Consider the following 27,528-nt stretch of genomic DNA (forward strand, 5'->3'; position numbering starts at 1 on the left):
CAATTCACAAACGTGATCACAATGACCGGCACTTACTGCACATCGTATAGTGAACGGTACTTTACTATGGTGACTCCATCGTAATGTGATTTAATTGTACAGTGAACCAATTGTAGGAAGGGGGGAACATTGTATTTTTAACTATTTACGTGAAACTTCGGATAATTGAGGCAGCCGCTTAATCGGGCCAAAATGCACTAGTCCCGATGTGTCCCAAATAACCAGAATGGCCTGTACTTTTAATTCCCTACAAAATCCACTATCCACTCCCACACTTCGAATAGATGTGTCAAACAAAGCTTCTCAGAGACCCCCAACCAGATGTCAGGTTTCACTGCTTGATCCTTCCTGCAAGACAAAACTGGAACTCTTATGAGAAGTGACAAAACTCCACTTCCCAGAACATTGACTACCGGACGGGACAACAGTCCCAAGAATGACTCCCAACCTATTCAGCCAAACCAACATTGGATCGCGTCTGCTGGGCCTCAAGTTTTTCTGGATGGTGTGGACCTGACCCTACGGTCCGGTTTGCTCCTACTCATGCACACAGGCCACATTGGCAACCTGAGCCAGCTCCCTTGTTTGGCTCACTGTCTTACCTGTTCCTGGCAGAGCGGGGAGGGGACAGTTTGCTGTCCCCTTCCCCCCCTGCCACCCTATTTCTTCCCTCTGGTGGGGCATAGGCATGCCCCACTGTAAACTGGAGTTGCCTTCCTTTCGGCTCCATATTTCTGTCTATCTTCAATCTTCAGATAGAGTGGGGTGAAGGTTGAAGACCCCAGTCTTCAACCTTCACCCCACTCTATCTGACAGCAACGTGAACATGCCCCAGACAATTTAAAATCACCAATCTAAATTAATTTTGCCCAACATTTTGGACTTCTAGCGCTCCCTGCGACGCGTATGTGATATTTTTTTTTTTTTTTTAGGTCCTAGCCACTGAAATCTCAGGAAATTAGGTGGCAGGACCTGCCAGAGTGAACTATATACTAGTGAGTACCTGGTCTGCCTCCATGGGGCGAAAGTGGGACAACGTCGGGCCTCAGTAGGGGTCTGGCGGCTAAATGACCAGATGAACAACGGTAAAAGGCATCACACACATATACAAAGTCCACACACTTTTGAATCTCTGGCTTTTCCAGTCAACTGGTTCACCCACAATGTAAACTACGCGGAGATGGGGGAAACCCCTGGTGCCACTTGACCCTAAACACACTTTACACTTTACCCACTTCCACACAGATGGAAGTTTGTCCCAGCAATCAATCACCTGCTGCCTAAAGGCAAACTTACGCATATCTATTCTGCAACTATCCTTCCTCAACTTGAATTTATGCCCCTTCATGTACATAGTATGAGCAAGAGAAAGAATTCTGTCAGCATTGAGATTGCTCAAATGATTCAAAGCTTTACACACCTCAATCAGATCACCTCACAGGTGCCTAGTCTCCAGATGCTGCAATTTGTAAAACTGAAGCCTTTCTTGGTAAGACCTTCCTTTTGTTTCATTCACCAATCTCGTTGCCCTTCTCTGTACCCATTCCAGTGGTTCTACATCCTTCCTAAAATGCAGCCTTCAGACCTGTATGCAGTACTGAAGATTGCCTTGACAATTGTGGTATACAATGAAATAATCACCTCCTTATCCTTACTAGCAAACTTCCTCTATAACGTTGACAAAAATCAAATGGGCAGCCATCCACACTGCTCAGAGATCTTCATATGAAAGTGCACAATTACCCCAGGTCTATTTCATTTTCCACTACCCTGAGTGTAATATCACTCAGTATCTAGGGTTTCTGCTACCCATACACAGTATTTTGCATATTACAATCCAGTTGCATTTCTCAGCCCATCTGCTTAATTTTCCCAAATTCTGTTGCAGTAGCATATTGCCATTACTGTCATTAACCTTCCTGTTTTCCTTTGTATCATCTGCAAACTTGGACATTAAGCCTGATATGCCTTCATCAATATCATTAATAAATATAGAAAACAACAATGAACCCAATGCTGAACCTTGAGGGGGGGGGGACTTCACTAATAACATCGGTCCACAAAGAGCAGTGTCCACTGATAACCACACTCTGTCTTCTACAACTAAACCATCCCTTTATCCATAGCAACAACTTACCCTTAATGCCACACTGCTTCAATTTGTACAGCAGTCTTCTATGTGAAAATCAAAGGCTTTCCTGAAATCCAAGTACATGATACTTTAGCTTAAATTGGCATATTAACTTATTTTCTAGAGTAGCTTTATATTCCTAGTTACGATACTTAGTTTAACGTTTAACTTAGATAGAGATTTTGTAGGTATTACTTAGTATCGGTAAAGGTATCAAATCCACATGTTACAAGTTGCAGCTCCACTGAACGAGACGTTTTTTAGCCATATTTAGCCGTTTTATTGAACAATTGTTATATTAAATTATTTTCTATAAGTAGCTTATAGATCTAGTCAGGATCCTTAGTTTATTCTGAATGGAGACAGCGAGATTTGGAAGTTAATTAATACTTAAGGGTCCGTAGATTTACCGTTCGTTACTTGCCGCCATTGTTATATAATACAACGTTATATCCCGAACTAGATAGCGTTATAATATTGTTAATTAATCATTAAAATCTGTTAATCTTGTTAAACTTCATTGTAAATTAAATTGTAGTTTTTAACTAAATACATATAATGACTTAGATTTTACAAATTTAACATAATTAATTAATACATAACTTGATACGGAAGTTATATAAACGGAACTCGTAGATAATACTCGATACTGAAAAATATGCTTGCACTGCTTGCTTGATGTTTGTGGAGCAATCGGGTATGGGACATGATTATGGTTATGGGCCTATATGAGAGCTTGAAGGACAGGGTGGATGCCCTTGAAGAATCTAAATTGAGGAGCCCATCAAGCTCTCAGCTGCCCACATCAATGCCAGAGCTTGCACTTGGTCATCATGCAACACAGCGGCAACCCCCATGGCAGAATGCGCTGGTCCCACAGGAACTAGTAGTTGTTGGTGATTCTATTGTCAGGGAAACAGGAAACATGCTTTGTAAAAATGATAGGTGGAACAGGACCAGGGTATGTCTGCCAGGGGCAAAGGCTGATGACATTGTAGAGCGGATATCATCTTTTAAGGGCACAAAAGGTGATATAGTTGTACACGTTGGCACTAATGATATTAAGAGTAGGAGACCGACAGAATTACTTAACTAGTACAGGTCACTGTTGAAAACAAGCCGTGAATTAGGGTTGAATTTGAAAGTGTCTGCAATTCTGTCCAGACACGATAGGAGGGAGTATAGGGGGAGAGTCTTATCGATCAATTTGGCCCTGGAAAGATTGTGCAAGGCTCAAGTGGTAGAATTTTTTTCAGCCTGGTCTGTACTTGTTAACAGGAGAAACTGCTTCTACAGAGATGGGATACACTTAAATAGAAAGGGTGCAAGAATATTTGCTGATGCTATCGAGGCAGTGTTAGGTGGGTCAGAAAACTGCTAGCTTGGGGGGATACAAGGACTAATAGATTAACAGTAGCCACTGGCAGAGGTGAAAGTGATTCTTGCACTGCTTCTATTGGAATGAGCAGCAGCCTGGAAAACAAGATGCAGGTTATTTCGGAGACTGCTGGGAGTCATTACGGTACAAGTAAACACATGGGTTATGTTAGGGTAGCTAAGAATAGGAACAGGTGCATGTACACCAATGCTAGGAGTTTGGTAAATAAATTTGATAAATTTGAGGAATTGATCAAAACATCAAAGGCAGATATTGTTGGATATCAGAGGCATGGTGTCACACAGATATAAGGAATGCAGAACTGGAATTTGGGGAGGACAATGTGTATAGAAAGGATAGACAGGATAGGAAGGGAGGAGGGGTTATGCTATTAGTTAATAAACACACAAAATCCAAGGAAGTGAAACCAGTCGACATCACTGGACAGTGCAGTGTCGAGTCAGTTTGGTGTGACATAAACATTGGGAGATCAAAATTGAGAGTGGGAGTCTGCTATAGGCCTAGTGACTCTGATGAGTATAATAAGAAACTGTACAGGGAAATAGAGTGGGCCAGTAAATCAGAGAGTCTTATAATGGGGGATTTTAATTTCCCAGATATTGACTGCAATTTGTGGGTTGGTCACTCACACACTAGCAAGGCTTTTGTAGATTTATTAGATGATTGTTTTCTACATCAGCATGTTCGGGAGGCAACTATAGGGAGTAATACTCTTATTACTCCCTATATATATAGATATATATCAGTGGTGATTCTTCATGCATTAAGAATCTGCAGATAAACAAAGCACTAGGTGGCAGTGATCACAGTGTGCTGAAGGGATTTACTCAAAGAGGTAACTACCATCGGGGGTAAAGGGAAGAGGTTTTGCTTTCATAAAGGTGACTACAATGATCTGAAACAGTATTTAAATTCTATACAGTGGGCCCAACTGATGATGTTACTAACAGCAAATTCAAAATGGGAAGCATTCAAAGAACTTATCTTGGAAGCTACTAGGCTTTCCATACCAACTAAGAAATATTGTTCAAGGTTTAGGCCTAAATGGATGTCAGATGAACTAATGAGACATATGGCAGAGAAGAAAAATGCATGGGATACATAAAAATTAATGGGTGACATGGAAGCCTATGATAGATATAAGCTGGTCTGTAACCAAGTCACAAAAGAGATTAGGCAGACAAAGGCAGATTATGAGAAATCCTTGGCAAAGGATGCAAAGAAAAACAGAAAAGAGTTCTTTACCTATGTAAACTCTAGAAGGAAAGGGATGAATCAGATTAGTCCACTAGATATTGATGGTTCAACAGTTGAGGATCCTGATCAGTTGGCTAACAAACTAAATGAGTATTTTACATCTACATTCACACATGAGGAGTTATTCGGGAAGGGGAATGCCAGAGGTGAAGTAAACTCTGGCAGTGAGCTAGATGATTTTTTAATAATTGAGAGGAAAGTGGAAGAGAAATTGTTGAGGATAAACATAAAAAAGGCACCCGGGGTGGATGGGATCTATCCAGTTATATTAAAGGAGGCAGCAAATGAAGTAAGCAAACCCTTAGCCATAATTATGAGAGCTTCTTTGGACTCAGGGGAGGTACCCATAGACTGGAGATATGCAAATGTGACCCCAATTCACAAAGGAGTATCATAGGCTGACACAAGTAATTATAGACCAGTGAGTTTAACTTCTGTTCCAAGAAAATTAATGGAGGCACTGGTTAAAGAAGCACTGCAGGATCATCTAGACAAGACTTCAGTTATAGCTCGGACACAGCATGGTTTTGAAAGTCATGCCTGACCAATTTGATTGGATACTATGATGCAGTCACAAAAGAACTAGATTCAGGGAATAACTTTGATATATATTTGGATCTTAGAAAGGTTTTTGATACTGTTGTACATGGAAAACTGCTGCACAAATTGGAGTAGTGTGGCATTGGAGGCAAATTGCTACTATTGATAAAGGGATGGTTGAGGGGGAGAAGACAGAGAGTGGTAATCAATGGACACTGCTCATCATGGACTAATGTTATTAGTGGAGTCCCTCAGGGTTTAGTGTTGGGTCCATTGTCGTTTTCTGTATTTATAAATGATATTAATGATGGTATATCAAACTTAATGTCCAAGTTTGCAGACGATACAAAGGTTGGCAGGGTTGTTAACGACACTACTGTCGCTATTCTGCTGCAACAGGATCTGGAAAGGTTGAGCAGATGGGCTGAGAGGTGGCAAATGAAGTTTAACATTGGCAAATGTAAAATATTACATATGGGAAAAAGTAACCCCAGAGCTACGTATCAACTGTGTGGCACTACACTGACAGTGGTAGAGAATGAAAAGGACCTGGGGGTAATTGTGCAGGCAGATATGTAGTTTTCTGAGCAGTGCAGACGGGCTGCAAGTGTAGGTCATGGCATCTTGTCAATGATATACAGGAATTTTTCTAGCGGGGATAAAGAGGTGATTATTCCCTTATATAAGGCAATGGTCAGGCCACACCTTGAGTACTCTATACAGGTTTGGAGGCCTCATTTCAAAAAGGATGTAGAGCTGCTGGAATGAGTACATTTAGGGCAACAAGATTAGTGAATGGAACAAAGGGTTGCTCTTACGAAGAAAGGCTTAAGTTTTGCAAATTACAGTGTCTGGAGACTAGGCACCGGTGAGGTGATCTGATAGAGGTGTATAAAGCCTTGAATGGTTTGAGCATGCTCACTGCGGATAGGATTCTGCCTCTTGCTCAAAATAATCACCTGAGAGGGCATAAATTCAAACTGAGGAAAGACAGATGTAGGATAGACGTGAGGGAATTTGCCTTTAGCCAGCAGGTGGTTGGTTGGTGGAACAGACTTCCATCCGTTGTTGTGGAAGTTGATAGCCTAAATAAATTTAAGGCTCAGCTGGAAAGGTATTTCGAACGAACGGAGGGGTGAAATGGGAGTGGTTTTTTTTTTTTTTTTTTTACTGATGCTGAATAAGCTTGCTTTCTTGCATCATATTTCTCTACTAATGCAAATGCTAATGACACGGGAACTCCCCGACTTACATAAGAGTTGCGTTCCATGGAAAGCTACATAAGTCGGAATTTCCCCCATGCTTGTGCAGCACTCGTAACTGTGCTCACTGAACTGATTGAATCAAAACAGAAATGTTCGACGAACATGCAAATAGAATTATTTATTGTATTTATTCAATTTTTTTATCTATTTATCCAATTTTTTTATCTTATGCGCAGAAAAAATTACAAAAAAGCATGCAATTTAAAAATGTTTCAAATTAATAAAATTACAAAAAAAAAAAGAGAGGAGAGAGACATAACATCAGTAAGTTTTACCTCTCGAGAATGTTTTCTAGAATCGATGTCTTCAGCTGATAAGTGTGCACTACGGAGGTTGAGGGCTGTGGAGATTTAGAAGGGATCGGCCACTCAATGTTACAAAAGACCATATTAATGGATGACTGGACGGTGGCTTTTTTCTTTACATCATAGATTTCTTTGTAGCAAGCAAGCATATCATTCACCCCTCTGTTAACTTTTAGGAATCATTCGCTATCAGGATCCATCTTCTCAAACGTCGCCATTGTCGATGCAGTTTCACGAAATGCCATTGCTATCTCTCTCTGGTGATGAAGCATCTTGGCTCCACATTTGATTCATCTTGAGCTTTGTCAGAATTTTCTTCTTTCACTATTGCTGCCAACAAGTCAATAAGTTCTTCATTAGATAATTCCTTCTCTTCTTCGTCTATTAACTCCTGCAACCTCCAAGTGAAGTAGCTTTGCAACCTTTACAATCTGATCCGTAACCTCTTCATATAATTTGTCTTTTACAAATCCTTCGAAGCTTTGTACGTGCTGTCGGCATATTTTCTTCGATGCACCATTTAAACAACTTTTAGTAATTTTCGCCCAGGGTTAATTAATGTTTAAGATGGCATGGTAAATATTGTAAGATTTCTAAAAGTCTCTTAAGGTAAAATTTTTCTCATCGTCTACTGCAGACAATGCCTAAGCAAACGTTGTGCATGAATAGTATGCTTTTAAATTTGAAATAACACCCTAATCCATAGATTGGATGAGTGAAGTCGTGTTGGTGGTAGAAATATGACTCTGACGTTCAAATTGAAATCGTCTAGATGCGTAGGATGTCCAGGAGCATTATCTAATAGAAGCAAAATCTTGAAAGAAATGTTGTCGTCTTTACAATATTTTTCAACCTCGGGAATGAAGCAGCATTTAAACCAATCCTCAAAGAGAGATATTGTTATCCATGCTCTCTGATTTGATCGGAAATGCACGGGTAGGGTGGCTTTGTTGATGTTTTTAAATGCACGAGGATTTCCAGAATGGTACACAAGCAGTGGTTTTAATCTGTAATCTCCCACTGCATTAGTACCAAGCAAGAGCGTGGCCTTATCTTTTGATGCATTGAGACCTGGCATTGTATTTTTCTCTTTGGCAATGTTTGTTAGAGACGGCATTTTTTTCCAATACAGAGCAGTCTCATCAACGTTAAACATTTGCAGCGTTGAATAGCCGCCTTCATCAATAATTTTTTACAACACATCACAAAATTTCTCTGCAGCTGTAGAATTGGCACTGGCGACATCACCGCATACTTTAAAATAGTGGAAATCAGCACGATGCTTGAAACTATTAAACCACTCATTTATTGCCACAAACCTGGCTTAGGGTTTGCCGTACTTATCCTTAATATCTTCATAAATACTTGTTTCTTTTGCTTGAATGGTCATTAGACTCAGGGGCACTCATTTCTGAATCAGATTTTCCATCCATATTATTAACAGCTGTTCCATCTTCAATATAGCACCTGAACACTTTTGTGATCACTGTTGACCTTAAGTGTGTTGATTCTTTGACATGTTCTTTTATAAGTGCATTGCCCTTTAAAATAGTATTCACTGTTGAAGCAGTGACCTAATTCCCTTGCAATAGATAAACTTTGCCCTGCTTCATACTTCTTAATCATTTTCATCCTTATTTCTAAATCAATTTTTTTTCATTTGCTGGCACTGCCAGCACGCAGTTTCCATTGGCCCCTTTCCCTTCACCATTGTAATAAATAAATAGGAATGAAGAGAAGTTTCTTAAAATTTGTTGTTTTTTATATGATTGAAGATTTCCGTGAAGGGGAACCATTTCACCATAATACTATAACGTCAAAAACCCACAGAATTCCAGTTATCGGGATTATCGCAAATGCAATAAGATCGAATTTACTACCCGTTTATAATAGATTGCCCTAACGGAAAAGCCTAATAAACCGGAAAGTGCAAATTGTTTTTTGGTCGTGATCTCCAGAAACGTGCTTTAGAAAAATATCACAAAGGCTTTCAAAATTGATTCTTATAACAGGAACATATGATAACTATGAAAGGGTAGTGCAATTTCCATTAAAAATATGACCTTTTAGAGAGATAAACAGCTAAGTAATATAGCAAAATTTTCAACTTCCAAGGACTAGAAACCAATTACAAAAAAAAAAAAAAAAAAAAAAGTGTTACTGGGTTCAAATTACGATATTTTCAAGCTACCTCCATTTATTCCTACGGGATGCAAATTACGTTTCCATGATTTTTTTAAGTATGCACTGATAGGCAAAAACTTACATAAAGTCTAATTTCCTTAAGCCGAGTATTGCGTGAGTCGGCGAGTTCCTGTATATAATATAAAGAGCTATTCTGACCAATCAAATTGGACAGAATAGATTTCCCCTTCTCATACCCATGTTGTGTATGAAGTATAACTACACTGTTGACTAGATGATCTTGCATTACATCCATAATCGGTGACTCCATTATTTTCCCTGGAACAGAAGGTAAACTAACAGGTCTGTAATTATAATTGGGGATACATTCGCACTTGGAATGTATCTTGGAACTGGATGCAGGGAATAATTTTGATATCATATATTTAGATCTTAGAAAGGTGTTTGATGCTGTTGCACATGGAAGCCTGCTGCACAAATTGGAGCAGTGTGGCATTGGAGGCAAATTTCTGCTATGGATAAAGGGATGGTTGAGTGGGAGAAGACAGAGAGTGGTAATCAATGGACACTGCTCTTCGCAGACTAATGTTATTAGTGGAGTCCCTCAGTGTTCAGTGTTGGGTCCATTGTTGTTTTCTGTATTCATTAATGATATTGATGATGGCATATCAGGCCTAATGTCCACGTTTACACACAATACGAAGGTCAGCAGGGTTGTTAATGGCACTAATGCCAGCACACTGCTGCAACAGGATCTAGAAAAGTTGAGCAGATGGGCTGAGAGGGGACAACTGAAGTCTAACATTGACAAATGTAAGAGAAGCAGTAACTCCAGAGTAACATATCAGTTGTGAGTAACAGTGGTAGAGAATGAAAAGGACCTGGAGGTAATTATGCAGGCAGATATGAAGTTTTCTGAGCAGTGCAGACAGTCTGCAAGAGTAGCTCATGGTGTCTTGTCAATGATATGCAGGAATTTTTCTAGCAGGGATAAGAAGATGATTATCCCCTTGTAGAAGGCAATGGTCAGGCCACACCTTAAGTACTGTTTACAGGTCTGGAGGCCACATTTTAAGAAGGATGTAGAGCTGTTGGAACGAGTACAGAGAAGGGCAACAAGATTAGTGAATGGAACAAGGGGTTGCTCTTATGAAGAAAGGCTTCAGTTTTTCAAATTACAGTATCTGGAGACTAGGCACCTGCGAGATGATTTTATTGAGGTGTATATACCTTGAATGGTTTTGAGCATGCTCAATACTGATGGGATTCTTCCTCTTGCTCAGAATAATCATCTGAGAGGGCATTAATTCAAATTAAGGATATACAGTTGTAGGATAGATGTGGAGAAGTTTGCCTTTGGACAGCAGGTGGTTGATTGCTGGAACAAACTTCCATCTGTCGTTAAACAGATTCAAGATTAATGGATGGGTGAAATGAGAAGTTTTTTTTTTTTTTTTTTGGTTGATGCTATATAAGCTTGCTTTCTTGTGCCTTTACTAATGTTAATCTCCAGTCCATTTAGCATTAGCATTAGTAGAGGCATATGATGCAAGAAAGCAAGCTTATGCAGCATCAGCCAAAAAAAAAAAAAAAAAACACGTTCCCATTTCACCCCTCCATTCGTTCCAAATACCTCTCCAGCTCAGCCTTAAATTTATTTAGGCTATCAACTTCCACAACAAAAGATGGAAGTCTGTTCCACCAATCAACTACTTGCTAGCTGAAGGCAAACTTCCGCACATCTATCCTACATCTGTTTTTCCTCAATTTGGATTTATGCCCTCTGAGGTGATTATTGGCATTAGCAGAGGCATATGATGCAAGAAAGCAAGCTTATGCAGCATCAGCCAAAAAAAAAAAAAAAAAAAAAAAAAACCACTTGCACTTCACCCCTCCGTTTGGTTCGAAATACCTGTCCAGCTGAGCCTTAAATTCATTTAGGCTATCAACTTCCAAAACAAGGAATGGAAGTCTGTTCCACCAACCAACTACCCGCTGGCTAAAGGCAAATTTACACACATGTACCCTACATCTGTCTTTCCTCAATTTGAATTTATGCCCTCTCAGGTGATTATTCTGAGCTAGAGGAAGAATCCCATCGGCACTGAGCATGCTCAAAACATTCAAAGCTTTATACACCTCTATCAGATCACCTCACCGGTGCCTCGTCTGCAGACACTGTAATTTGCAAAACTTAAGCCTTTCTTCATAAGAGCAGCCCTTTGTTCTATTCACTAATCTTGTTGCCCTTCTCTCTACTCGTTCCAGCAGCTCTACATCCTTCTTGAAATGAGGCCTCCAGACCTGTATACAGTACTCAAGGTGTGGCCTGACCACTGCCTTATACAAGGGAATAATCACCTCTTTATCCCTGCTATAAAAATTCCTGTATATCATTGACAAGACACCATGAGCTACTCTTGCAGCCCGTCTGCACTGCTCAGAGAACTTCATATCTGCCTGCACAATTACCCCCAGGTCCTTTTCATTCTCTACCACTGTCAGTGTAGTACCACAGAGTTGATACGTTGCTCTGGGGTTGCTGTTTCCCATATGTAGTACTTTACATTTGTCAATGTTAAACTTCATTTGCCACCTCTCAGCCCATCTGCTCAACCTTTCCAGATCCTGTTGCAGCAGCATAACATCAGTAGTGTCCTTAACAATCCTGCCAACCTTTGTATCGTCTGCAAACTTGGACATTAAGCTTGATATAGCATTAGCATTCTGAGTAAGAGGAAGAATCTCATTAGCATTGAGCATGCTAAAACCATTCAAGGCTTTATACACCTCAATCAGAACACCTCACAGGTGCCTAGCCTCCAAACACTGTAATCTGCAAAACTTAAGCCTTTCTTCATAAGAACAACCCTTTGTTCCATTCACTAATCTTGTTGCCCTTCTCTCTACCCATTCACTGCTCCAATTTGTGCAGCAGTCTTCCATGTGCAACAGTGTTAAAAGCCTTTCTAAGATCCAAATATATGATATCAAAGTTATTCTCTGCATCCAGTTCCTTTGTGACCACATCATAGTATCCAATCAAATTGGTCATGCAAAACTTTCCCTTAACAAAACCATGCTGTGTCCGAGCTATAACTGAAATCTTGTCTAGATGATCCTGCAATGCTTCTTTAACCAGTGCCTCCATTAATATTCCTGGAACAGAAGTTAAACTAACAGGTCTATAATTATTTGTGTTGCCCTTCGATCCTCCTTTGTGAATTGGGGTCACATTTGCACATCTCCAGTCCATGGGTACCTCCCCTGAGTCCAAAAAAGCTCTCATAATTATGGTTAAGGGTTTGCTTTCTTCCTTTGCTGCCTCCTTTAATATAACTGGATAGATCCCATCCACCCCGGGTGCCTTTTTTTATGTTTATCATCAACAATTTCTCCTCCACTTTCCTCTCAGTTATTACAAAATGTTTTTTTTTTTTTTTTTGGGAGCATTATCAACTAAGGCCATATTGCTCCGGGATATGCGGTGGTCATTCCCTAACCTTTCCGCATCCTAAGGAGGATGCAGAGGATGCTGACCTTTCCGCATCCTCCGTATTTGGTGGTGATTGGCTCGAATCCCGGTCTAATCAAGAAGCGTGTGCTACGCACTGCTGCTCCTTCCCACCTGGCTATGGAGGCGCCATATTACAAAAGGGTCTTCCTCTAAATTTCCTTGAGGAGATGACTTGAACAGGCTACAAGAATGGTCAGAAAAGTGGCAGCGATGTTTTAATGCAGCAAAATGCAAGGTTTTACACTTGAGGAACAACAGCCCCAAAATAAATTATACACTTTGGTGGGGCTGAATTACTAGTATTACTATTAATAACTGCCATATGGTGGAAGGAAGCCTCAGGCTTATGCTAAACTAGCCAAAAAAAAAAAAAAAAAAAGAGTGAATTAATAATAATAATAAAATAAAATAAATAATTAATAAATAAATGAAAAAGAAATATATAGGAAACATTTCCCGCCACCTCCTTGTAGGTTCAAATGTCAAACTATCCAGCTGACATTTGAATTTCTCCAAACTCTGACCCACAACCACCCATGTAGGTAAATTATTCTAGCCAGGGGCTCATCGTGCTAGTATGGGCTTGGCACATCCAGGGTCCTGGGCTGGATATTATCATTCTTCTCTTTCTTGGTGATTCCCTTCTACTTTTGACACTCACTCTCTCTCTCTCTCTCTCTCTCTCTCTCTCTCTCTCTCTCTCAGGATAACTCAGGACTTTTTTTTGGCTGGTGCAGCATATGCCTCAGGCTTCCTTACACCATATTGATGATGATGATAATAATAATAATAATAATAATAAAAGGGGCGCGATGGCCCAATGGTTACGACACTGAACTACCAACCTAATGGACCAGGTTTGAGACCCACCTTGGCAGAAGCGAATGTGGCTCCATCACGCTGGGAGACTGGTATAAGAATAGTAATAAATTAGAATAATAAATAAATTAATAGTAATAAAAAATTAATAAATAAATAAACATCGTGAAAGTTGCTCCAATGGACCTACCTACCACAAGGTCGGAGTGGCGGCTAAGTCAGATTGTGGTGCCATCTAGTGTCACTCCCGGCAACTACCACTGGATATAAGCAGAAGCTAAACAGGTCCACCTCCATAGATGGGTCGCAGAGAAATATTAATCATACTGCATTGAGGGTGGCGCACGATAAAGTCACTCGCATTCAGACCTTAGGCAGAGGGATCAGCTCAAAAACTCAGAGATGGTCTCCCGAGGAAGACAGTGGAGCAGGTGGCGCTGTCCCTCCCCACACAAGACCATCCAGCCCCATCAACTGGAAGTGCTTCCTGCACAACTGCGCTAATGACCACCCAGGAAAGAAGAAAACACCAACCCATGAAGTGGAGCATGGAAATGAATAAGCACATCAAGCAAGCATACTACGAAATAACGAATCTGGAGACCAATATGACAACGTACAGGGTGAGACTACATACCAAATGGCTGGAACGATTCCCGGATATTCAGATCACTGAACTGAGAAAAGCAGACCAGAGAAGGACCATTGTCACGAAGAACCTGATAGCTCCTGAAATATTGGTAAAAATCAAGCAGCACGTGAGCGATCAACTACAAAGGATAAAGAATATGGTCAATATGGAACCAGAGGAGGAAGAGCAAGAAGAAATACACACAACCCACAGCAGCTGAAGTGGAAAGAGACAAGGTCATGATATCCAGAATAGAGGACAAATGGAAGAAGGCCTTGACAGAATTCAAAGGAATACACCCTACAAAGACCCACATGATACTGAAGCAGAGGCCCAATAGAACCTCGTGCAGAGTCACAGACCACCTCAATTGGCAAATAATACCACATTACCTCAACAACAATGGTGAAACACTGCAGACCATCCACACAGCCATGTATTGTGCTGCCATAACATTTCTCTTCCATTAATCCACTAGGATTAATGGAAGAGAAACAAGAGACCAGCAGCAGAAGAACTGAAAACAGAAGGAACCGCCAGCTTGGGAAATAAGACTTCAGCAGAAGATAGAAGAATTAAGAGTCAAGATAGGCCAATTGACCCAGTACCAACGGGATAATAGGAGTAAGAAATTGATTGGAAAAGTGAAGCGCATCCTCAAGAGAGACAGCGTCCACAGCAAACATGAGACAAAATATCAGAGAATAGGAGAGTACTTGGACACACTGAAGCAGAACCTCCTTGCACTCGGCAAGAGACTATGCCAATACAAAGAGAGCTCCCAGAGGAAAATAAATAACCGATTCTTCAATGAGGACCAAACACACTTCTACAGGAGTCTCGGAGAAGATGGGAAAAATGGGAGCGGACCACCCGAGAAGAAGATGATTGAGGAGCTCTGGGGCAACATATGGAGCAGAGAAGTAAGACATAACAGCCGAGCCTCCTGGATAGAACTAGAACACAAAAAAACAAGGACATACAAGAGAGAGTGGGAGATTCGGAAAGAAGAATAAAAACAGACGATCAAGAAATCTCACAATGGCGAACTCCAGGAATAGATACCATCCACAACTACTGGTACAAGAAGCTCACTCTACACACAAGTATCTGGCAGAGCAGTTCACCTGAATGAAAAAGGCACCCAGAAAGAATTCTGAAGTTTCTCACTCAAGGAATCACATATCTGAAGCCTAAAGACGAAGATACAAGAAACCTGGAAAAATACAGGCCAATCACACGCCTCCCAACAATGTACAAAACAATGTACCAGCTGCATAACCAGGAAGATATCAGACCACTTGGGGAGAGCCAGAACATAATGGGCAAACAGCAGACAGGACGCAAGGAGCAATTAACCATAGATGCCGCGGTTATAGAGCAAGCCTACAAGAAGCTGTTTTTTTGTTGTTGTTTGTTTGGTTTTTAGGAGCATTAGCAACTAAGGCCATATTGCTCCGGGATGTGCAGTCGTCATTCCCTGACCTTTCTGCATCCTCCGTATTTGGTGGTGACGGGCTCGAACCCTGGTCTAATCAAGAAGCGTGTGCTACGTACTGCTGCTCCTTCCCACCTAGCTACAGAGGTGCCTCCTAAAAGAAGCGCTGCAACATGTACAGGCCTATGTTGATTACTGCAAGGTCTTTGACTCCATGCCTCATAGCTGGCTAATAGAGGCGATGAACATGTACAAAGTCAATCCAATAGTGACAAACTTCCTAGGAGAAATGATGGCAAAATGGAGTACCATCATTAAGGTCAAGAACATCGTAACCAGGCCAATCCCCATCAGGAGAGGAATCTTTCAGAGAGATGCCCTGAGCCCACTGTGGTTCTGTCTAGCACTTAACCTGCTATCGACCATGCTCAACAGCAGCAAGTATGGATATAACCTAAAAGAAGGAAGAAAGAACCTGTACACCCTCACCCACCTGATGTACAGGGATGACATCAATCTCTACGTGGGAAAAGAGAAGCAACTCCAGCAACTACTCCAGATCACTGAAGAATTCAACAATGATATTAGAATGGCATTTGGTTTAGACAAATGCAAGACATGGATTGCACCAAGGAAAATTAGTCAACTGAAACTACCAGCTGCAGACTGGTAAAGAGATTGAAACCATGGCAGAGGAAGAAGCCTACAAATACTTGGGGATGATGTAGGCTCAGCAGTTACAGCACAAGGAAATTAAGGTCTGCCTGACCAAAAAATACCATCAGAGACTCAGAAGCATGCTGAAAGCAAAGCTGAATGGACGGAACACAGTTTAAAGCCATAAACACCTATGCAGTCCCAGTACTAACGTACTTCTTCAGTGTTATAGATTGGACTAACACCGAGCTGGAGGATATCATGAGAACGACAAGGACAATGATGACCAAGAGCCGCCAACACCACCCGAAGTCAGCCATGGAGAGACTGGCAATTGCTCGGAGAGAAGGGGCCCTGATAGACCTAATCAAGCAATGGAAAACAGCGATTGCTAATCTGAAGGATTACTTCCAGAAACACACGGCAGCACTCCACAAGGCCATAAGGAAGATAGACAAGCGGTATACCCCACTCAACCTAAGCAAGGAGTCCCCTCCAAACCAAGAGGCACAATGAAGCTAGAAAGATTGGCAGAGAAGACACTCCACAGCAGACACTACAATGATCTCCTTCAAGATCACATAGATAAAATGGCTTCCAATGCACAGCTCACGAGCGGGACACTCTTCCCTGAGCCTGAAGGATTCATGCTTGCCATCCAAGACCAGGTAATCAACACCAGAAACTATAGAAAACACATCACCGTCATATGTTGTATCTAATATCCCATGTCCATTACATAAGGGTCCGATCTGATTTTCCTCCTCTTCTTTGCATTTATATATGTGAAGAATTTCTTATCCCTACACTTTGCTCTCTTTGCCAGCGATTTCTCATAATCTGCCTCTGCTAGCCTAACCTTCTCTGTGACACTATTACATATCAATTTATAGCTGTTATAGGCTTCGGTACTTTTTATTTCTCTGTAACTTTTCCATGCCGTCTTTTTCTGCTCAAGTAATCTGGCAACTTTATTATTCATCCAACTTGGAATCCTGATCATGGAGTATTTTTTTAATGGTACATACACATTCAAGGCTTTTGTAATTAATGTTTTAAAGGTATACTATAATCCAGTTGTATTCATTCTCTGTGAGATATCTACCCAGTTAATACAGGCTGAGTAGCACCTTAAGCCATCATAATTTCCTTTCCTGAAATTATAACCCATTCTTTGCCTTTAACTCTGCTACCTCTCTCTCTCACTCTCTCTTCATCGTCAACCAGAGAACTCCGTGATCACTTCCTGCTATTGGTTTCTGTAATGTCAGCCCTATTATGTCATCTGGTCCATGGATGATGATCAGCTGTAGAATATTCTTTTCCCTAATACTTTCCCTGACATGTTGATACAAATAACAATCATCTAGTTGATTTAAAAATTTTGTCCCCAAGTAGAGTTTCTTTCCCATTTTCTCCAATCAATTAGAGGCAAATTAAAATAACTCATAATAACACATTCACGCTTACTTGTCCATTCCATTTGCACGTAGAAGTGCTCATCGTAATCTTCACAATCACCTGGCCTATAAATTACTCCAATTCTCATTATACCTTTGCTTCTAACTATCTCGCACCATACAGATTCTATACTAGCATGCAAAATGTCTGAATCTGAGAAGGCTTTCTTCATGCTTATACAAACAGTAGACAAAGAAAGAGATCTGGGAGTAATAATATGGGTAGATATGAAGTTTTCTGAGCAGCGTAAACAGGCAGGCAAGAAGCCCATAGTGACCCATCGATGATTTATTGAACATTATCCTGTAGAGATATGGAGGTTAAGTCCCACTGTATACAGCAATTATAAGACTACAATTGGAATACAGCAATAAGACTACAATTGGAATATTGTGTTCAAGTATATGGAGACTTCATCTGAAAAGATACATTGAGCTTCTTGAATGGATCCAAAGACAGGCAACTTTCATGGTGAGATTGGCAAAATGGTGATCATGTGAGGAAAACTACGTATACATGGGCTACAGAGCTTGGCAACCTCAGGGGTAACCTGACTGAGGTTCAAAAGGCTCTAAGAGGGGTTAGTTAAATGAACATATAGAAAGACAGAATTTTCACTGTTATAGAGAATTCCAGAACTCCAGGGCATAAAGTCAAATTACAGGGGAAGAGGTTTAGAGTAGATTGTAAGATTTTCTTCAGGCCAGTTCAGTTGTTGATTGCTGGAACAGGTTCATGGGTAGCTGAGGCTGACAGTTTGAATAAATTCAAAGGTCAACTGGGTAGTTACCTACATGAGAAGGGAAGCAAATAATTTGTATCTTCTTATCTACACATTTTTTTTTTTTTTTTTTTTTTGGGCCAGTGCAACAAAAGCTTCCTTGCACTATATAGCCATTACTATTAATCTGAAGATGCTCTCATAATTATGGCTAACAGTTTGCTTAGCTGCCTTCCTTAATATAACTGGATAGATCCACTCCACCCCACCTAAGATTTTCTGAGATCTTATCCACCCCTAAGAGTTCCACCTAAGGTGCCTTTTTTATGTTTAGATTCTACAGTTTCTCTTCCACTCTCTTCTCAGTTATTACAAAATCATTTAGCACCCTGTTAGAAGTTGATAAACTCCTGGCATCCACTTCCCTAAAGAATTTCTTACATGTGAACGTAGATACAAAACCTTTCCTTATCCAGTTTGTCAGCAATCTGAGCAGGATCATCAACAGTTGAATCATCGATATCAAGGCGACTAATGTGATTCATCCCTTTCCTTCTAGTGTTTATATAAGTACAGAAGTCTTTGATGGTTTTCTTTCATCCTTTGCCAAAGATTTCTCCAAATCTGCCTTACCTACTTTGTAACTTGATTACAGACTAGTTTATATCTACCATAGGCTTCTGTGTCACCTGATAATTTATATGCATCCCATGCATTTTCCTTCTCTGTCACAAATCTCATTAGTTCATTTGACATCTGTTTAGATCTAAGCCTTGAACAGTATTTCTTAGTTGGTATGAAAAGTCTAATAGCTTCCAAGATTATTTCCTTGAATTCTTGCCATTTAGAATTTGCTGATAGTAAGTAACATCCTCAGTTGGTCTCACTGCATAGAATTTAAAACTGTTTGAGAGCCACCTTTATGAAAACAAAACCCCTTCCCTTTACCATTGATGGTAGTTACATCCTTAAGAAAGTTCCTCATTTATACAGCGGACCTCTGCGTTACAATATTAATCCGTTCCAGAGACACCATCATATTGTGAAAATATCATAATATAAACCCAATGACACATTGTTTTTTGGTAATTCTTTCCAAGACCTCAGAAGTTAAAACTTTCACTATATAACTAAACTATTTATCTCTCTAAAAGGTGATTTTTAAAATTGAAATTGCACATAGTGATTAAAAAAAAATTATTAAAACTAATATATTGATTAAAGCACAACACAAAAAATCACTGTTGGTGAATTTTTGTGTTGTGCCTTCACTTAAAGGATGCAAAATCAAAACATGCAGCCAACACATTTACAAAGGCTGCTATTGGCTGAGAGGAAGGATCGTGTGGTTCGATCGGAGACAATCATAAGCTAAGCCCATCTTAAAGTGAAATAAGTAGGTACCTCTTATGTGGTCACTGGTTAGCAGAATCAGTGGCTGTATTGAATCATATTTCAGGAAACCAATTCAAATCATTAACCCGATCTTGGTCCATCCCCTTGCAATACACTTTCATCGTTATCATATGTTTGGTTATAAATATCAATTTTGAACATCTTTGTGATATTTCTGGAGATCACACCAACCATAAAACAATAAAAACAATTTGGAGTTTCCAGTTTATTGGGCTTTTCTGTTAATGCAAGCTATTATAAATGGGTAGTAAATTCGATATTGGTAGTATACCGATAACTGGAATTCTGCAGGTTTTTACGTTATTATGGTGACATGTCCTTCCATGGAATCTTCAATCATATAAAAAACATAAATAAATTTACAGATTCTTCTCTTCATTCCTATTTTTTAATTTTCGTAAATTTGTTACTCCATATCTCATTTGCATGTATCGCGTTAGTTGCAATTTTATGCATGCCATGTTTTTCGTTATTGATTGCTTATCTTTTTTCACTGTTTAAAATTTAAAATTTTACAACCCAAAAAAAAATGTCAGTGAACAGCAATATCAATTAGTATGTATATATTGCAGAATTAATTAAGGTATATACATAAGGGTAAATTTATTTTTATTTTGCTAACCTGTGGAAAAATATTCTTCCGATTTTCACATACATTTAATTTTGTTAATTGGTAAGGTAATAAAGCATAAATTTGTGCTTAACCTGTGGATAATATTCCTCCTATTTTCACTTATAAGAATTGGTGTTTAATAGAATTAAAATTCAATTCGCAAACAGGATCACAATAACCAGAGCTTACCACATATTGTATAGTGAATGGAGAGTCCATTGTAAAGTGATTCGATTGTAAAGTGAACCAATTGTAAAGTGGGGGCACTATACACTGTGATCACTGCCGCCTATTGGTTCTTTTATCTGCAGATTCTTAATGCATGAATCATCCCTTCTGATTATCAAATCAGAAGGGATCAAATAGAGAGAGTAATACTCTCTCTCTCTCTCTCTCTCTCTCTCTCTCTCTCTCTCTTTCTCTCATTGCTACTCTAACATAGTGCTGTAGAAAAGAGTCATCCAATCTAACTACAAAAGTCTTGCTAGAGTGTGAGTGACCAAACCACTAGTTTCAGTCAATACCTGGAAATTTAAAATCACCCATTATAAGACATTCTGATTTACTGGCCCACTCTATTTCTTTGTGCAGCTGTTTGTTGTACTAACCAGAATCATTACGTTACGTAATAACACACTCCTAATCTTATTTTTGCTTTTCAGAGTTTATGTCGCACCAAACTGACTCAACATTGCACTAGTGACCCATGTTATCTGCCTTCGATTTTATGTGTTTCTTACCTAAGAGCATAACCCCCGCCCTAATCCCCTCTACCCTTTCTGTACACATTGTACTCCCCATACTCAAGTCCTGCATCCCTGAGTGATGCAGGATTTGAGTATGGGAAGTATGACATTATATCTGAGTGATGCTACATCTCTGGTATCCCTACAGTGTTTGCATCTGATGACTTGGTCAGCACTTCAAATTCATCAAATTTATTAACTATGCCCCTGGGACTGGTTTACATGCAAGTATACATGCACCTATTCTTACTCTCAGTTACCTTAACACAGCCCGTGTAATTACTTGTTCCATGATGACTCACATCAGGCCCTGAAACCCCACCACCTTGCTTTCAGGGTGCTGAAAATTCTAATGAAGTGCCGCAAGAATCACTTTCACCTCTGCCTGAGGTTATTGTTAATCTATTAGTCTGTGTATCCCCCCCCCAAGCTAGCAGTTTTCCGACTCACCTGCCATAATGACACTATATATGCTTCTGTACAAAAAGCTTTTAAACTTACCTGATATATACTTCTTCCTGTAATATGCTCATAAAAACCTTGGAATCATAAAGAAACATTATATGAAATGTTATGTAAAACAGTAAAGTTAATTCTGATATACCTTATTTTTGTCAAAAGAAATTATTCCTGCTGTATACCACTGTGTTGTTCCTTCAATTCTATAAACTTGTACACGACAGCCTACTAGAACCGATGGCATTGTCATCAATACATGCTGTTCATCCTGAGTTTCAGCCCACTGTTTAACAGCCTTATAAACATCAGATTTATTTTCAATAACTTGTTCTGAAAAGTTGTCATAATCTGGGTCCTAAAAATAAAATGATCACTGATTTTAAAAATGAAATGATCACAAATGATTTTAAAATGTTTAAATGTTGAAAACTGTGCATTTTATATTATTTTAAATATAATTTACAGAGGAACACAACAAATATATGCAGAAGACCTGATCAATAAATAAGGATAACTGTTTATTATAAACAAAAAACAGAGAGGAACATAAATTTGCAATATCTGATAAAAGCTTATAACTCTGGTTAAACTACATGGTACTTCATCATTTTATAAGATTTAATTATAACATACATTTGTTGGTTAAATTACAATGCCAACATTTGTTAATCTTGTAGAAACATCCAGCATGTTCAGTTTGACAGGTATTGAGATCTGCAGGATATGTCACACACACAGAGCCACACCAACCAGGTGGTGCAAGTGGTATACCACACCAGAGTGACAATGACTAGGGGGCAACAGAGACTAAGAGGTGGTAAAGACCAATGTTCTGTAAATACTAAAAGAGACAGCAAATACTAAGGACACTAAAAGTTCAATGTGTTTTGTCGTATTTTATATTAACAAATAATGAATTTTAAATTTAAAACTTTTGTTTTCTATATTTCTCAAATGCCTGAGTAAGGAAACGACTCTCTGGTTATGAACACAGATAAAGAAAAGTGACCAAATAAAAAAGCAAGTTCAATTACCAGGTTTCTGGATATCTGGCCACAGCCAGGTCCATCGATTTCGACTTCCTCTAGCTTTACTACTATTGATGAAGAAACTGAAACATGTGAATTATCACTTGTCCAAGATGTTGCCATTCCAATTTAGCAAGAAACAACAGGCACAAATGAAGCAAATTTGGATGAAGAGGAAAGCGAAGATCACAATAGTGGTATACAAGATCAACTAATTTCATTTAGTGATCCTGGTAAACAGCCACAAATTTTAAATAATAAAATAAGAATGATGTTAGTTGAAAACAAAACAGAACAATTAAAAAAATTTGATTTTCCAAAAGATAAAGATAATAACAGAAGAAACTTTTCTGTTGAATATTACACCAAAATATTACAAAACGGTGAATCACTTTCGAGTAATTGATTACTGCATTTGATTTCGCAAAATGCTATCTTTTGTTATAATTGTAAATTATTTTTAAATAGTACTGTTTCAGTTCCACTTGTAAATGGTGGATTCAAACATTGGCAACATTTAACAAGACAGTTGAATATTCACGAAAAAAGCAATAATTGCATGCTGAATGCACTAACAAATTAATTAATTTGTGTAAAAACTTAGAATTACAAAATAAAGTAGATGCACATCATCAAAGTCTCATAAATCAAGAAAAAATAAGATGACAATCAGTATTAAAGAGAATTGTTCTTTGCATTCAATATTTGGCAAAACCAAATTTGGCTTTAAGGGGTACTAATTCAAAATTATTCAATAACAATAGCAGAAATTTTTCCCAATTAATACAAATGATTGCCAAATTTGATTCCACTTTATCGGAACACATCCAACATATTCAGATTGTTAATCTTCACATGCCACATTATTTAGGAGACAAAATTCAAAATGATATTTTAAATATAATAGGAAATAATATAAGGACAAAAATTTTAGATAAGTTACAGGAATCTAAATATTCTTTGATTTTAGATTGTACACTTGACACCAGTCATCAGGAAAAATTAATAATTATTTTAAGATTTGTAATTTATAATGATGAAACACAAAAAAGTGAAATTAGGGAACATTTTTTGGGTTTCTGTGAAATGGAAAATATCACTGGTAGTGGGCTAACCACATTCATTTTAGAATTTTTGGAAAAATATAACATTAATATTCAAAATATGTGTGAGCAAGGCTACAACAACGGGGCCAATATGAAAGTAAAACAATGGTCTTCAGGAAAAAAATTTAGATATAAACCCCTGAGCCTTTTTCATACCTTGCACTGCACATACTTTGAATTTAGTAGTGAATAATGCAGCAAAAATATCTTTTTGGGATAACTGATTTTTTTGTAATTATACAGGAACTTTATAATTTTTTTCTAGTAGTACTATGTGGTGGGCAATATTAAAAAACAAAGTTTCAAATCTTTCTCTGAAACTTTTGTCTGCAGCCAAAGTAAATTAATGTATTTTCGTTATTTTATTTTTAACATATTTACTTCATGTATCATAATATACGTTTTGTGTTTAAAAAATAAAATTATATATTATTTTGGAAATATATTTTTTTAAATTCCTAAAAAAAAATTGATATAAGAAAAATGACTGTGGGGGAGTAGGGGCAGCAATACGAAGTTTGCACCAGGGTGGCTATATAGCCTGGCATGGCTTTGCGCGCGCACGCACACACACACACACACGCACGCACGCGCACACACACACACACACACACATTGTTTATTCATTCCAGTTCTGCAAAACAACAGACAGTTCTCACCATGCAATGTATTCTATGGATGTTTCAAGAAGGTGGCTTGGGGAACCCACAATATTACCCTGCAGCTATGCGGCGAAAATACAGTGCTTTCATGAACACCCCTTTTATGTTCCATTTATTATAATTCAGAGGGAGAATTATATAACAGGTCTGAAATATAAAGCAGAATAGAAACCCTCTCACAAACTCTTTCCTTCTTTAAAACATACTGTCTGCTGCCCACAATAGTGTTCCCTAGGTGTTGTTGTTGTTATTTGGTTTTTAGGAGCATTAGCAACTAAGGCCATATTGCCCTGGAGATATGCGGTGGTCATTCCCTGACCTTTCTGCATCCTCTGTATTTGGTGGTCACAGGCTCGAACTCCAGTCTAATCAAGAAGCGTGTGCTACGCACTGCTGCTCCTGCCCACCTGGCTACAGAGGGGCCTACCATGGTACATCATGCCTCTGTTGAATTGTATACCTCCCAATGGGTCAGTTATGTGTTGGTTTCAAACTGTGTTTGCACCAGTAAAATTATTTGTTATACATAAATGTATGAAATATGAATCAGAAAATAAAGAGAGTTACTGTTTCTATGAAAACTAAGTAGTTGGATGGTATGGAAACACTTCATAATTGATTTTCAAAAAAAAAAAAAAAAAAAATTGCCAGTGAATTAGGTGTGGCCCGAGAAATAAGACTATAAAAGACGAGCCATAAAAGACTGAAAAAAAATTATATAAATCTAGAAGGTTCTTGCATCGAGCTTGTTTTGCAAAGGATAGTTAAGTTTTCACTCCACTAGAAAGAAACCAAAATCAGAGATATTAAACAATCCATTACAGCTGTGCTGTCATGGATTATTTAGTATCTCTGATTTTGGTTTCAAGAACATGATAAAAAATTACAATCAGCAGACTCACAAAATTAGCCTCAAAGAAAAAGCCTTGGTCTTACATCAAGATTGATGGTGTGTGCAGAAAATTTTATAGCAAGTATGGAAGTATGTATGCCAAGTATGGCATGTATGGAAGAAAAAAGCCATCATATTCATGTACTGAATATTGGTGGCATTTAAGCCTGCTGCTCAAAAATTCACATAAGATTAAGATCATATATCAACAGATAATTCTGATTGGGAAACTAATACCGATGAAAAAAACTACAATACCAAGTCTAAATTATAATAATTACCTACTCCTTCACATCTTTAAAAATGATGCCAAAAAAATAGTGGAGTCTGCTACCGGTATACAAAAAATTCTGGGAGAATCATGGTAGCTGACCACAGTAATGCAACTGGAACTCACAAATCCCCTCCTTTTGTTGTTGGTGAATCAATTAATCCTAGAGCTTTTAAAAATATACATTATTCAGTTTCTTCTTACCAGTTTACTACTCACAAAAAAAAAAAAAAAAAAAACATGGATGGGCTGTTCAATATTCAAAGAATGGTTCTTTCGTGAATTGTTCTTATACCTACCTGAAAATGCTATTCTCTGTCTGGAGGTCTAGTAAACATCAAATCCACCAGACAACTCCATATCTTAAATGTCAGAAACTTAAAGGAGAGGACATAAAAGTCAAGTTTTTGCTACCAAATGTAACATCTCTGATTCATCAGAAAACATACCTTGTGCGTCGGGTTGCATATCATCCAAGTTTCTTGCGACGACCGACTAACTGGTTAAAATAAATTTATTAAAATAAAAATGATATATACATAAGATAAAACAGAGATAAAATAAGATAAAAGCATTAAAATACAATAAGATAAGATATTTTAATGCTTTTATTATATTATATTTTAACACTTTTATCTTATTGTATTTTAATGCTTTTCTCTTATTTTATCTCTGTTTTATCTTATGTATATATCATTTTTATTTTAATAAATTTATTTTAACCAGTTAGTCAGTTGTCACAAGAAACTTGGATGATCTCTGATTCAGTCTACAGATAAACATATTCTAGTATGTCAAAAGAGACAACACACAAGTGGAAGTTTTTCATTTTGACTATAGAAACTACAGAAGATATGAATACGTTTTACAGAACTGTTAAAATTTATCAACATCAGATTTAAAATATAGCGACAGAATTAAACAAAATTCCAAATTCAATTTTTACTAAATATTGGAGAAAACACTGGTGAAATGTTGAGAATGCTAGTGAAAGTCCTAAACTAAATTAAAATAATGAAAAACACAGCTTATATTAACTGATTTCAGGCAAAATGAAGGTTCCAAAAGAAATTTCCCACCAAATCAGTGATGCTTTGTTTGAAAATGAAATTATGAACGAAATGGAAATCATACACACATTAATGGAAACATAATGAAACAGATTAGTCTAAATATAAAAGGAGTGAATGAATCAAATCCAGAGCCAAACTTTTCTCAAGTAGCAGAAATGATAATAATCAGCCTTATATAATACAGCTTTACATTATATTAAATAAAAGATTGATTCAATAGTCATTAATGTGGTGTCTATAATAATTTTAATGTCTGCATAGGTAGCACTGTGGCATCATCACTGACTTTCTCATGCCTGGTGGAAAAAGCCCGGATTCAAATCCCATCAATGATGCGAGAAACTTTTACAGGCTTTTTTCATTTCATGGCTGCATTAGTCAGGGTTTTTCGTCTAGCAAACAGCCAAATCGACCAAAGAACATGCAATTTATTAACATAATACACTTGGGCAGATGAGTATTCCAGGCAGCCCTAGTGTGAAATTAATTCATATAATAATGTTTCTAGTTTTTCCTTGAATTTATTCGAAGTACTCCCACAAAAACAACAGGTGGAAGTTCCTTTACACCTGATGCTGTGGAACTGGGTAGTTTTTCAATAAATAAACTACCTGCTGGCTGAAGGCAAATCTCTACTCATCATTCCTGCAACCATCCTTCCTCAATTTGAATCTATATCCCCTCACATTCCCATAAGGGGTTCCCAACTGGTGGCTCGCAAACCCCTGGGGGTTCACACTAAAAATTCTGTAATGGCATCTGCTCAGATTTACATAGGCATATTATTGTAAACTAGAAAATATAACTAATAATAAACAATAAAGTAAAATAAAATTAAATTAAATAAAAATCAAAAATTGCCGAGAAAAGAAACCACATTTCCCACAATTCCTTATAATTCATCATCACTATACTTTACTATCTTACAATATATCATGTTAAATAAATATCTAAAATTATTTCTTGACTAAATGTC

The 27,528-nt window shown here is 38.1% G+C and overlaps 1 protein-coding gene across 2 annotated transcripts in view; it reads right to left on the reverse strand.

The window, feature by feature from the left end:
- Positions 1-27,528, reverse strand: part of LOC150077938 (uncharacterized) — a 635,130-nt gene that overhangs the window by 445,511 nt on the left and 162,091 nt on the right. For both annotated transcript variants that reach the window (XM_090384667.1, XM_090384666.1), the window contains exon 4: positions 21,666-21,875. In XM_090384667.1, coding sequence (XP_090240793.1) covers positions 21,666-21,875 — 210 coding nt within the window. The remainder of the gene's footprint in view (positions 1-21,665; positions 21,876-27,528) is intronic.

The sequence above is a fragment of the Mastigoproctus giganteus genome, chromosome 11 (assembly GCF_048544385.1).
Source record: "Mastigoproctus giganteus isolate SK-2022 chromosome 11, ASM4854438v1, whole genome shotgun sequence".
In the NCBI taxonomy this organism is placed as follows: domain Eukaryota; kingdom Metazoa; phylum Arthropoda; class Arachnida; order Uropygi; family Thelyphonidae; genus Mastigoproctus; species Mastigoproctus giganteus.